This window comes from Dendrobates tinctorius, unplaced genomic scaffold, assembly GCF_039654945.1.
Source record: "Dendrobates tinctorius isolate UK_male_01 unplaced genomic scaffold, ASM3965494v1 ptg000196l, whole genome shotgun sequence".
NCBI classification, from domain to species: Eukaryota; Metazoa; Chordata; class Amphibia; order Anura; family Dendrobatidae; genus Dendrobates; species Dendrobates tinctorius.
In genome coordinates, this window is record NW_027361863.1 from 16,036,555 (window position 1) to 16,049,308 (window position 12,754).

A 12,754-nucleotide genomic window follows, 5' to 3' on the forward strand; every position below is an offset into this window, starting at 1 on the left:
TTGGAGGAAAAAGAATACTGAGTTGCATCCATCAAACACCATACCTACTGTAAAGCATGGTGGTGGAAACATCATGCTTTGGGGCTGTTTCTCTGCAAAGGGGCCAGGACGACTGATCCGGGTACATGAAAGAATGAATGGGGCCATGTATCGTGAGATTTTGAGTGCAAACCTCCTTCCATCAGCAAGGGCATTGAAGATGAAACGTGGCTGGGTCTTTCAACATGACAATGATCCAAAGCACACCGCCAGGGCAACGAAGGAGTGGCTTCGTAAGAAGCATTTCAAGGTCCTGGAGTGGCCTAGCCAGTCTCCAGATCTCAACCCTATAGAAAACCTTTGGAGGGAGTTGAAAGTCCGTGTTGCCAAGCGAAAAGCCAAAAACATCACTGCTCTAGAGGAGATCTGCATGGAGGAATGGGCCAACATACCAACAACAGTGTGTGGCAACCTTGTGAAGACTTACAGAAAACGTTTGACCTCAGTCATTGCCAACAAAGGATATATCACAAAGTATTGAGATGAAATTTTGTTTCTGACCAAATACTTATTTTCCACCATAATATGCAAATAAAATGAAAAAAAAAAAAAAGGAAAATGTGATTTTCTGGATTTTTTTTTCTCAGTTTGTCTCCCATAGTTGAGGTCTACCTATGATGTAAATTACAGACGCCTCTCATCTTTTTAAGTGGTGGAACTTGCACTATTGCTGACTGACTAAATACTTTTTTTCCCCACTGTACCTTTGTTCATTGTGGCCACAGAGTTCTATTTTAACCTCATCAGTCCACAGGACTTGTTTCCCACATGCATCAGGCTTGTTTAGATGTTCTTTTGCAAATATCTGATGCTGAATTTTATGGTCAGGCCGCAGGAGAGGTTTTGTTCTGATGACTCTTCCATGAAGGCCATACTTGTGCAGGTGTCTCTGGACAGTAGAACACTTTACCACAACTCCAGAGTCTCTAAATCTTTCTGAAGGTCTTTGGCAGTCAAGTTGTGGTTCTGAATTGCCTCTCTAGCAATTCTATGAGCAGCTCTCACTTAAATTTTGCTTGGTCTTCCAGACTTTATCTTGACCTCCACTGTTTCTGTTAACTGCCATTTCTTGAGTAAATTTCAAACTGAGGAAAGGGCAACTTGAAAGTTATCTAAGCACACAAATCTCTTTTGAATCAGCCCATTTTCCTTTTTGTAATTTTTAAAATGTAAAATATGAATATATACTGCATATATTTTTTTTGCCTAAAATCCAAAGGAAATGTGTAATCTTTAATTTAGGCCTTTTAGAGATCATTTCATCTTCAACTTGCTTAACTGTTCACAATAAAAGTAATTTTGACCAGGGGTGCACAAACTTTTACATGCCACTGTACCAACTGAAAAAGGCTTAGTAATCACTTGCCTTGTGAAATGTATAATTATGGCCATATTTTCTGTCATCCAGCTTATCGGCACACAAGGCACAGCAGAACACTAAACTATTATAGAAGACAAAGGAATAAATCTTTACGAGGGTCTTAAAAAAATTGTAATACAAAAAGTTGCATCTGAATTAGAAATCTAAGATAACAAGCCTGGATTACAGGGAGAGTACAGAGGGAGGGCACAAGTCCTGGGGGCCTCCACTACCCTGAAGAACTAGGTTTCCCTTACCACCTTACTTGATTACTCGTTTTCCCCATACCATACACCAAGCCTGTAGCTTAGGAGCCACATGTGGCTCGCAGTCCCATGAATTGTAGCTCGGGACTGTCTGCCAGCTTGGTGCATTAGCTCCAGGTCTAGCAAACAGGTATGAAGAGCACATCTCAAAATGGTGAATTTTGTGAGTAGCCCTGCACAGAAGAGCAGCTCTGGATGCACATATACTGGTCTTAGGGGTTTAGAGATGTTATAGGTATGGTACGGAGGATGATACTCATTTCCGTCACATCTCCTCCAGTCCCTTTCCCCTGCTGTCACCCATCACCTAACTAAAATATTTAACTTCTCTCTCTCTTCTGGTATTTTTCCCTCCTCATTTAAGCATGCCATCATACATCCACTACTTAAAAAACCATCCCTCGACCAAAACTGTGCCGCTAACTATAGACCTGTCTCTAATCTTCCCTTCATCTCTAAACTCCTGGAACGCCTGGTCCACTCCCGTCTTATCCGCTATCTCTCAGAAAACTCTGTTCTCGACCCTCTCCAATCCGGTTTCCGCTCTTTACACTCCACTGAAACTGCCCTCACTAAAGTCTCTAATGATCTGCTAACAGCTAAATCAAATGGTCATTACTCCATGCTAATTCTCTTGGATTTCTCTGCAGCATTTGACACTGTGGATCATCAGCTCCTCCTCACTATGCTCCATTCCATTGGCCTCAAGGACACCGTTCTCTCCTGGTTCTCCTCCTATCTCTCCGACCGCTCCTTTACTGTTTCTTTTGCCGGTTCCTCCTCCTCTCACCTTCCCCTTACTGTTGGGGTTCCTCAAGGATCGGTTCTAGGCCCCCTCCTCTTCTCCTTGTACACTGCCCCTATTGGTCAAACAATCAGTAGATTTGGTTTCCAGTACCATCTCTATGCTGATGACACCCAATTATACGCTTCTTCTCCTGACATCACGCCAGCCTTTCTAGAAAACACTGGCGATTGTCTAAACGCTGTGTCTAATATCATGTCCTCACTATATCTGAAACTGAACCTGTCAAAGACTGAACTCCTGGTGTTTCCTCCCGCTACTAATGTACCTATACCCGACATTGCTATTTCTGTGTGTGGTTCCACTATTACTCCCCAGCAACATGCCCGCTGTCTTGGGGTCATACTTGATTCCGAGCTTTCCTTTGCCCCCCACATTCGATCACTGGCTCGCTCTTGTCATCTGCACCTCAAAAACATTTCTAGAATTCGACCTTTTCTTACTTTTGACTCTGCAAAAACTCTTACTGTTTCTCTTATTCATTCTCGTCTTGACTATTGTAACTCTCTTCTAATCGGTCTCCCTCTTACCAAACTCTCCCCTCTCCAATCTGTCTTGAATGCTGCAGCCAGGATCATATTCCTCACCAATCGTTACACCGATGCCTCTACCTTGTACCAGTCATTACACTGGCTACCCATCCACTCCAGAATTCAGTATAAACTTATTACCCTCACCCACAAAGCCCTCCATGGCTCAGCACCACCCTACATCTCCTCCCTTGTTTCAGTATACCACCCTACCCGCGCCCTCCGTTCTGCTGATGACCTGAGGTTAGTATCCTCAATAGTCAGAACCTCCCACTCCCGTCTCCAAGACTTTACACGTGCCGCGCCAATTCTTTGGAATGCACTTCCCAGGTCAATACGATTAGTCCCCAATCCCCACAATTTTAAGCGTGTCCTGAAAACGCATTTATTCAGACTGGCCTATCGCCTAAACACATTAACCTAACCTATCCCTGTGTGGCAGAGCCAAAAGTTTTACCATAACCAGGTTCCCAGCATCATGTTCCCACATGCTTTATGCATCCATTAGCCCTCTGTGTCTGTACTGTTACACACTTAACATCATGGCTGGTCCATACAATCAGAGCAACTGTTACCACCCACCTTTCGTGTCTACCTCTTTCCTCATAGACTGTAAGCTTGCAAGCAGGGCCCTCATTCCTCTTGGTATTTGTTATAATCTACTGTATGTGATTATTGTTATGCTGTAATGTCTATTGTCTGTACAAATCCCCTCTGAAATGTAAAGTGCTGCGGAATATGTCGGCGCTATAAAAATAAAAATTTATTATTATTGTTATGATACTACCTATTAGAGAAGGTTCTTGAAGCAGGATGCAACAGTGTGTTGGGAGTCCTTGATGGGAGAATACTGAATGGGGGGATTGTGGGAACCCCTGGATCTCAGTGTACTGCTTTGGAGTGATTTCTGTGGAAAAGCTTTGGTTATCATTATATCTGTAATGGGGGCTTTGGTTAACACTACTTTGAAGGGGGTGGGCGCTGGATGTGGCTTGCGACCCTCTCTCTCTAAGCTGAATGTGGCTCTCAAGGTCAGAAAGGTTGGGGACCACTGCCATACACCATCCTGCCCAGAAGAGTTTTCCAGTCCAAAAGCATAAAGAACATTTATTCCTCAGAAATACTTGTTAACTTTTCAAAATTATTTTCCAGAATATGTGATTTGTGCTTTTTTTTTCATAACCATACTCCATCTGAATGCTAATCCACGGTCACTGAATGTGCACCTGGACGCCAGGGCTCAGTATCACGGCAAACAAATCATTGAGGGAGCGTCGGTTTACAGGAGATTCTCAGGTTATTTCCTTTTTCTTAGCTCTAATTGTGGACATGTTGAGAAAAGGCCTTTCTAGGGTCATCCCCAATTATGGGCAGTGGACATGAGGACCCCTTCTTCATGAGTCTTCAGCAGTTCCACAGTCTGTCCAATGCACCATTTACATAACATTTTGCCACTTCCGTTGGGCTCTGTTCTCATTTTTCAGGAATTCAGGCTTGAACCTCCAAAGAAGCCATAAAGTGCAATGAGACAAGCAACGTTCAAATGACCTCCATTTGCAATTTTTTCCAATGGTGTCTTTCATTTCAGACTGGCATAAGAGCATAGTCTACGAAAGGGCCAAAATGCATTATGAATGGTGCCTGGATCCTAAACAGGAGCATGATAAACACTTTTACTGTCCGGGAAACAAAGACATTTTCCTGACTATAAGATTGTGAGTTCTTAGCTTTATCTCATTGATCTTGTGCAGCCGGTTTGTGGTCTGCAGTCAGGTACTCCTCTTTACTGAACGTCTCTGCAACCACAAGTTGCAAAGAGCTTTCATGTGTGGATCATATCTGGTGATGACCTCGCTATCTGCATGTGATGAGGATTTCCGGCTGTGATAGACTGAGCGATAAAGAATTCAATAACACTTTCAAAAAGCAAGTCTGTGCTTAGTAATGAAAATCTTCCACTCTGATACTGGAAAAAAGCACCACAACAGATGGGAATTGAGTTGGGAGTCGGACACCAGATAGGCACAAGGTTCCTGGTGGTTCATGAAGACTTTCAGGTGCTGCTATAAATATGCAGGTGCTTCTCGCAAAATTAGAATATCATCAAAAAGTTAATTTATTTCAGTTCTTCAACACAAAAAGTGACACTCATATATTATATAGAGTCATTACACACAGAGTGATCTATTTCACGTGTTTATTTCTGTTAATGTTGATGATTATGGCTTACAGCCAATGAAAACCCAAAAGTCATTATCTCAGTAAATTAGAATACTTTATAACACCAGCTTGAAAAATGATTTTTTTAAAATCCGAAATGTTGGCCTACTGAAATGTATGTTCAGTAAATGCACTCAATGGGTTTTTGGAGCTCCTTTGGCATCAATTACTGCATCAATGCAGCGTGGCATGGAGGTGATCAGCCTGTGGCACTGCTGAGGGGTTATGGAAGCCCAGGTTGCTTTGATAGCAGCCTTCAGCTTGTCTGCATTGTTGGGTCTGGTGTCACTCATCTTCCTCCTGACAATACCCCATAGATACTGTATGGGGTTAAGGTCAGGCAAGTTTGCTGGCTAATTAAGGACAATGATACTGTTGTTTTTACACCAGGTATTGGTACTTTTGGCAGTGTGGACAGGTGCCAAGTTCTGCAGGAGAATGACATTTCCATCTCCTAAAAGCTTGTTGGCAGAGGGAAGCTCGAAGTGCCCTAAAATGTCCTGGTAGACGGCTGCGCTGACTTTGGTCTTGATAAAGCACAGTGGACCTACACCAGAAGATGACATGGCTCCCCAAACCATCACTGATTGTGGAGATTTCACACTAGACCTCAAGCAGCTTGGATTGTGGCCTCTCCACTCTTCCTCCAGACTCTGGGACCTTGATTTCCAAGGTCTAGTGGTTTAGAGCACTTCATGCTTCCCTCTGCTGACAAGCTTTTTGGAGATAGGAATTTCATTCTCCAACAGGACTTGGCCCCTGTCCACACTGCCAAAAGTACCAATACCTGGTTTAGAAACAACAGCATCACTGTGCTTGATTGGCAGCAAACTCACCTGACCTGGAGTATTGTCAAGATGAAGATGAGAGACACCAGACCCAACAATGCAGACGAGCTGAAGGCTGCTATCAAAGCAATCTGGGCTTCCATAACACCTCAAAAGTGCCACAGGCTGATTGCCTCCATGCCATGCCGCATTGCTGAAGTAATTGATGCAAAATGCAAAATTTCGGCATCATTGACTTTATCAAGGGTGTCTGTACGGTGACCTCAACGCATCTGAACACCGTAAGCACTCCGTCATTTACCCACTGCAGCTGTTCCTGCATATTGCAACTCGGCACGGTCTTTACCTTATTGCACTGAAGCTTTGGAAATACACCGGCATATATCCCGTACAGACACCCTTGATAAAGGGAATGATGCCGAAACGTTGGATGGATTGATGTCTGTATATCCTACTTTGTCGGCTGCATATTAAATTGGAAATCATTTGAAACTTAATCGCTCTGTGACTTATTGCGTGCCGAGGGTTACCGTTCTATATTATACTTCTTTTCCTTCGAGCACCATCCTCTTTTACATAGAGGACAACACTTTTGACCAACTTGATTTACTTACATACCTTTATATTATAAGTCTGTGTCTTTAGTTTTTTGTGATCCATTTGCGAATTTTTATGTTAGGGCATGGCTCCCTCTTTCCCCTCCCGGAGTTGGCTTTTTGGCAGTGATTGGCAGGTCACTTTTCTTTTTGACCTGTTTCTCCTGGTCGACATCTTGCACAGCCAATATTATTCCCGGGGCACGGGGGCAGTAATGTCCTGATGACATTGTGAGTGATGGACTATCTATCTGCAAGAGTCGCCCAAGGAGTTACGATGCTTTCCCGAGATGTCAGTCTCTATGACCTGCTCCTCCTCCTGAGATATTGCGCAGGCAATGTCATTCCCGGAGGCAGCATATGCGGAGATGGATAGTCCAGCACTCGCAATGTCATCTGAATGTCACTATGACTGCACCTGCGTGAGATGTCAACCAACTGAGCAGGTCACACGAAAGAGTGACCTGTCAATCACTGGCAGGAGACCGGAGCTGGGAGGAAAAACGGGGATTATGAGACAATGGAGGCATTGATATTAAAAATGCAGATATGGAAGTAATCATCATTACAGATGGTTTACTGTGATGATGTTTCTTTGGGGGTCTAAAAACTTACTGACAAGTTCCCTTTAATTTGGAGGTCTGATTTAAAAGTCTGGCTTGGGATCTGATTTAGGGGTCTGACATGGAGTTCTGATCTGGAAATCTGATATCTGATTAGGGGTCTGGTCTGGGGTCTGAATTAATTTACATATCTAGTCTGGGGTTCTAGGTTGTCTGCAACATTAGGGCAAACCTGGCCCCAGTGGTTGACTTTCTATGCCTGTGAAACACCAGGCAATTGCCAAATTTGCCTGTATAAAAATAAAAACCTGCTGCAGAATAATTTTATAGGGTAAAATTTACAGGAAAAAAAAAATGATTCAGAGAAAAAAAAAGTTTCCTTTTCTAGTTTGCATAAAGACTTGTTTAAAATTCTGTCAATCATTATTTATATTATCAGTGAGTTCATAGAGGAATTGTCACATTACGGAGGAAGGTTAGAGGAAGCAAGTCCTTTTACAGATCTGAAACCTGTCGAGTCAACATGACATAGACGTCTCTTAATATAAATGTATATGTCATATGAACGTTTTATTGCTACTTGACCTATAAATCTCAGCTTTTTGCCGGAGGCCGATCAAACTGGGTGTACTCACCCTGAAAGACATGATCACTGATTAGTCTGTTCCTTTGGAAGGAGGATTGAAAATTTGGTTGCCCTTTTGTGTCAAGTCTTCGAATGTTATATTAGGTAATGGGTGAGTATGCTTGCTCTTGAATGACAAATAAGGATCACGAAAGAGGTTTTCCAGGAAATAGGTAATCATTGATGGCATATCCTTGTACTGTGGACTTCCAGGACTTGATCGGCAGGAAAGACCATAGTGATCCTCCATTGATGACACGAGCACATCAGGGCATCCATGTGGTTAACTTTACCTGATACTTAATTATGTGGGGAGATGTCAATGATTTTCCAAATTTTCCAAGTACGTGTCTTTGGTATGCTGGTCTTCATGATACATTATGAGTTGGTGGCATTTAGTACCCTTATACTTTGTGATAGCTCTTATAAATCCACTTTAGATCGGTTACTATTGCTCCTTTACTGAAAGAATAGTGATTTCCATCTTTCTTTCTTCTCAGATGGTGATGCTTTTATCCTTGCTGGGAAGCCAATGGAGTCTTTGGTTCGGTTCCTCAGTCCTTTCAGTGATAGAGCTGGTAGAGTTAGTCTTTGATGTCATCATAATCAGCGCGATGATCCTTGCTGCTCGTTACCTCACCAAAACAAACCAGACAATGGAAGAGACAGGAAGAGAACCAACACCCGACCCTTCCTACGGACATAGGGAACACCAAATCCCCCAGAATCCAAACGACGAACCCTCACAGAGTCAAATGAGAGTCGTAGCCGACATCACTCCTCCTCCGGCTTATGATAGTCTTGACTTGAGATCCGTGGGTGGAGGATCCTCTCTTAATTCCAGTCTTCGTAGTCGTGTTTCTCATCATGCAGAAGATCCATGGAGGGATGAATAAGAAGAGAAGAAAGAAAGAGTCCAAATAGAATCGAATCAGTATATAAAGGAGCAGGATAATCGGGTAATAGCTGAAATAAGACATGGGAATTTATAGTGACGATGACCAAACTTCTATAACGTGACCTAATTTCTCTTTGAGGTCATCAATGTCACCAAAACAAGTTAAAATGTTGATTTCCTGATTCTAAAATGTTTTGATTTAAAAGGTAATTAAAAAATGATTCTTACATTTATACACAGAACTGCAAGAAAATTTACTGCAATATCACCCCCCAAAAAAAGGCAAATTAAGGTTATTTAAAGGGGTTCTCTACTACTTTTTTATAATAAAAACAAACCAGAATAAAAACTCTCATACCCAACCCTTGACATTCTAGCGCTCCATTAATTGATTCCCCTTCCGGTATCCTGATTTTTCTTCCCAGCTGGGAGATCGTTTGTGAATACTGAGGCAAAACAGTGGCCACCGATTAGCTGCGGCGTTAGCATTGTGTCCTAGCCAGGAGAAACAATCACAAACAATTTATTTTCTGGCTCAGAGAGAATGAGGAGGCTGCAGAATATCAGTGGTCACTTATTGGCTGCAGCAGTCACATGATATCACCAACCGGAAACGGAAGCCAGGAGACTGGCGGGTAACACAGTCAGCAGTGCGGCAGAATGACAGGCTCTGGTAGATGAGCATCTATTATTTTTTTAATATTCCCATGAGCCCATTTTTATTACAAAAAAATATATTGAGAAAAACCCAATAATGATGAAAAAACTCAAAAACTCGTTCTAATTTGGAAAAACTTTTATACGTTTAAAAATCAATACTTCATAATAATACAAATAACTTTGAACAATAAAGTAAAAGTGACATCTTTCTCACCTTCTAGCAATCAATTTTTTTTGTTTCCCTCCTGGGAATTCTCTGCTGAAAAATCTTTAAATAAATCAGTGAAGTAGAATAAAAAATTAAGTAGAAGGAGGAGGGGGATGCGGCTGCAGCTTTCCTCCTTCTGTGTTGATGAGGCTGCATGCTGTGAGAGGGAAGGAGCAGAAGCGGGGAGACATCTGATTGCATGGATCAGAGCATCACATGCTGTGAGAGGGGAGGAGAAGCAAAAGTGGGGAGATATCTGATTGGATCAGAGGATTGTATGCTTTAAGAGGAGAGGAGGAGCAGAAGTGGAGAGACATCTGATTGGATCAGAGGATTGTATGCTTTAAGAGGAGAGGAGGAGCAGAAGTGGGGAGACATCTGATTGGATCAGAGGATTGTATGCTTTAAGAGGAGAGGAGGAGCAGAAGTGGGGAGACATCTGATTGGATCAGAGGATTGTATGCTTTAAGAGGAGAGGAGGAGCAGAAGTGGAGAGACATCTGATTGAATCAGAGCATCACATGCTGTGAGAGGGGAGGAGGAGCAGAAGTGGAGAGACATCTGATTGAATCAGAGCATCACATGTTGTGAGAGGGGAGGAGGAGCAGAAGTGGAGAGACATCTGATTGAATCAGAGCATCACATGCTGTGAGAGGGGAGGATGAGCAGAAGTGGAGAGACATCTGATTGAATCAGAGCATCACATGCTGTGAGAGGGGAGGATGAGCAGAAGTGGAGAGACATCTGACTGGATCAGAGCATCACATGCTGTGAGAGGAGAGGAGGAGCAGAAGTGGAGAGACATCTGATTGGATCAGAGCATCACATGTTGTGAGAGGGGAGGAGGAGCAGAAGTGGAGAGACATCTGATTGGATCAGAGCATCACATGCTGTGAGATGGGAGGAGGAGCAGAAGTGGAGAGACATCTGATTGAATCAGAGGATTGTATGCTTTAAGAGGAGAGGAGGAGCAGAAGTGGAGAGACATCTGATTGAATCAGAGCATCACATGTTGTGAGAGGGGAGGAGGAGCAGAAGTGGAGAGACATCTGATTGAATCAGAGCATCACATGCTGTGAGAGGGGAGGATGAGCAGAAGTGGAGAGACATCTGATTGAATCAGAGCATCACATGTTGTGAGAGGGGAGGAGGAGCAGAAGTGGAGAGACATCTGATTGGATCAGAGCATCACATGCTGTGAGAGGGGAGGAGGAGCAGAAGTGGAGAGACATCTGACTGGATCAGAGCATCACATGCTGTGAGAGGAGAGGAGGAGCAGAAGTGGAGAGACATCTGATTGGATCAGAGCATCACATGCTGTGAGAGGGGAGGAGGAGCAGAAGTGGAGAGACATCTGGCTGGATCAAAGCATCACATGCTGTGAGATGGGAGGAGGAGCAGAAGTGGGGAGACATCTGATTCGCTCAGGAAGATCTTGTCAACAAAACAGCATTTAAATAAAAAAAAAATAAGCATTTTCAAGTAGCAAGAGGCGTGGGAAACAGGAAAGGGAATTTGATTGCGGAGACAGGAAGAAAGAACAATGTGGTCAAGAAGACGTTTCCTGAACTTAATCCATAAAAGAAAAAGCAGGAAAAACATATACTAGTTGCTTTATCTACACTGCACCATTCACAAGGCATTTTTTAAAAATTCATAAAATCCATGTAATAAAAAGAAAACGATCATAAAAATCCATTCCTTAGTTATATATATTCTGATTATTTATATTACTAAATTAACATTAATCAAGATATTAAGGAATCTATCACTGGGATTGTTCTATCATTGATAAAAATGTTAATGACATATTTTACACTTTCAGAGTTATAATAATATACTGTATAATATAATACTGCCACATAGTGCCCAAAAAATACCACCACCATATAGTTTTTCAAAGATTACTGATATACTGTATCCGCGCAATACCAGCCATATAGTGTCACTGCCATTCAGTATCCAAATAATACCACCTTATAATGCTTGACGTTGGCATCCAAGTATAAAAGAAAAATGACTATAGTGCAGTGTAATTGTTTTTCTAAATCGATATATTATGGTATTTTGCACGGACCAACAATGGACAGTAGGAGTCAGCACATCCTGCTCTAACACCTTATCAATGGAGATATGCTTTAAATCCTTCATCCAGAAAACCATATAATGCCCAAATAATACTGCCATTCAGTGCGTAAATAATACCAAAATACACAGATCTAGAGCAATAGTGGATTTTAGGTTTGTTATAAATCAAGGATGGTCATAAGGTGGTATTAGTGCCAACCGACTTGTTTGACGAGGAAAAGAAAAGCTTTTATAATGTTCAGGTAAAGAACATAAAGAGAAGAAAGTGATAGGAAACTTTACAAATGCTCTCTTCTGTGTAAGCCCTTCCAGCCAATCAGCAGATCTGAGAGTAGTCACATGACACACCCGTCTTCAGCTCCGCCTCTTTAAACCCTCATGTATATGATCCCAACACTGGGACTTCAGCCCCCTTCCAGAAGCTTAAAGGGTCATTTGGAAAAAAAAAATTCTAAATTTATTGAGCATTGTACAATTGAAGCAGAACCGACCGTGATGGTAACATCCCTTTAAATCAATGATTGATATGTATTTGTATTGATGATACTTTTCCCTTTGATGAGTGTAATTTTTATTTTTAGTGATTGTGAAATAACCGAGAACTTAATGTGATATCCGCTCCTACGAGGCTGTAATGTTCATGTATCCAGATTAGTAAACTCGTTCCAAAACAATACATGCGGGGCTGATTGTAATAACACCGAGGTTCTTGACCTCGTATGTGCTGAAGAACAGGGGACGGGAAGATGGGGGTGGAGGTTTCCTTTTTAACCAAGTATCATTTCCTCCTCTTTCATCCGATTTGCAAATAAACAGTAATTTCACCATTTTCTGTACAACTAATATGTAATCACTGAAATAAAACTATAAAAAAACAGATTCCTAATTCATGTCTGCAATGAGATATATGATCCAAAATGAATGAGATGTCACGGTCAGTCCTTGGCCAAATATTGCAAAATTAGCGAAAATGCCAAAAAGTCAACCAAACTGGCCAATTTTGGAAGGATCGGCTTGCCAGCTACGACCTCTTAACTTTTACCAGACAGATTATTCTGGAGGAAGAGAAGGATACGGCCATTGGAATTTCCTTTTGTTGGTTGGGTAG

The 12,754-nt window shown here is 42.1% G+C and overlaps 1 protein-coding gene across 2 annotated transcripts in view; it reads left to right on the forward strand.

The window, feature by feature from the left end:
- Window positions 1–12,523, forward strand: part of SCNN1A (sodium channel epithelial 1 subunit alpha) — a 122,679-nt gene extending 110,156 nt beyond the window's left edge. For both annotated transcript variants that reach the window (XM_073552913.1, XM_073552912.1), the window contains exon 13: window positions 8,293–12,523. In XM_073552913.1, coding sequence (XP_073409014.1) covers window positions 8,293–8,688 — 396 coding nt within the window. In that variant the 3' untranslated portion in view covers window positions 8,689–12,523. The remainder of the gene's footprint in view (window positions 1–8,292) is intronic.
- The last annotated feature ends 231 nt before the right edge of the window (window positions 12,524–12,754 follow it).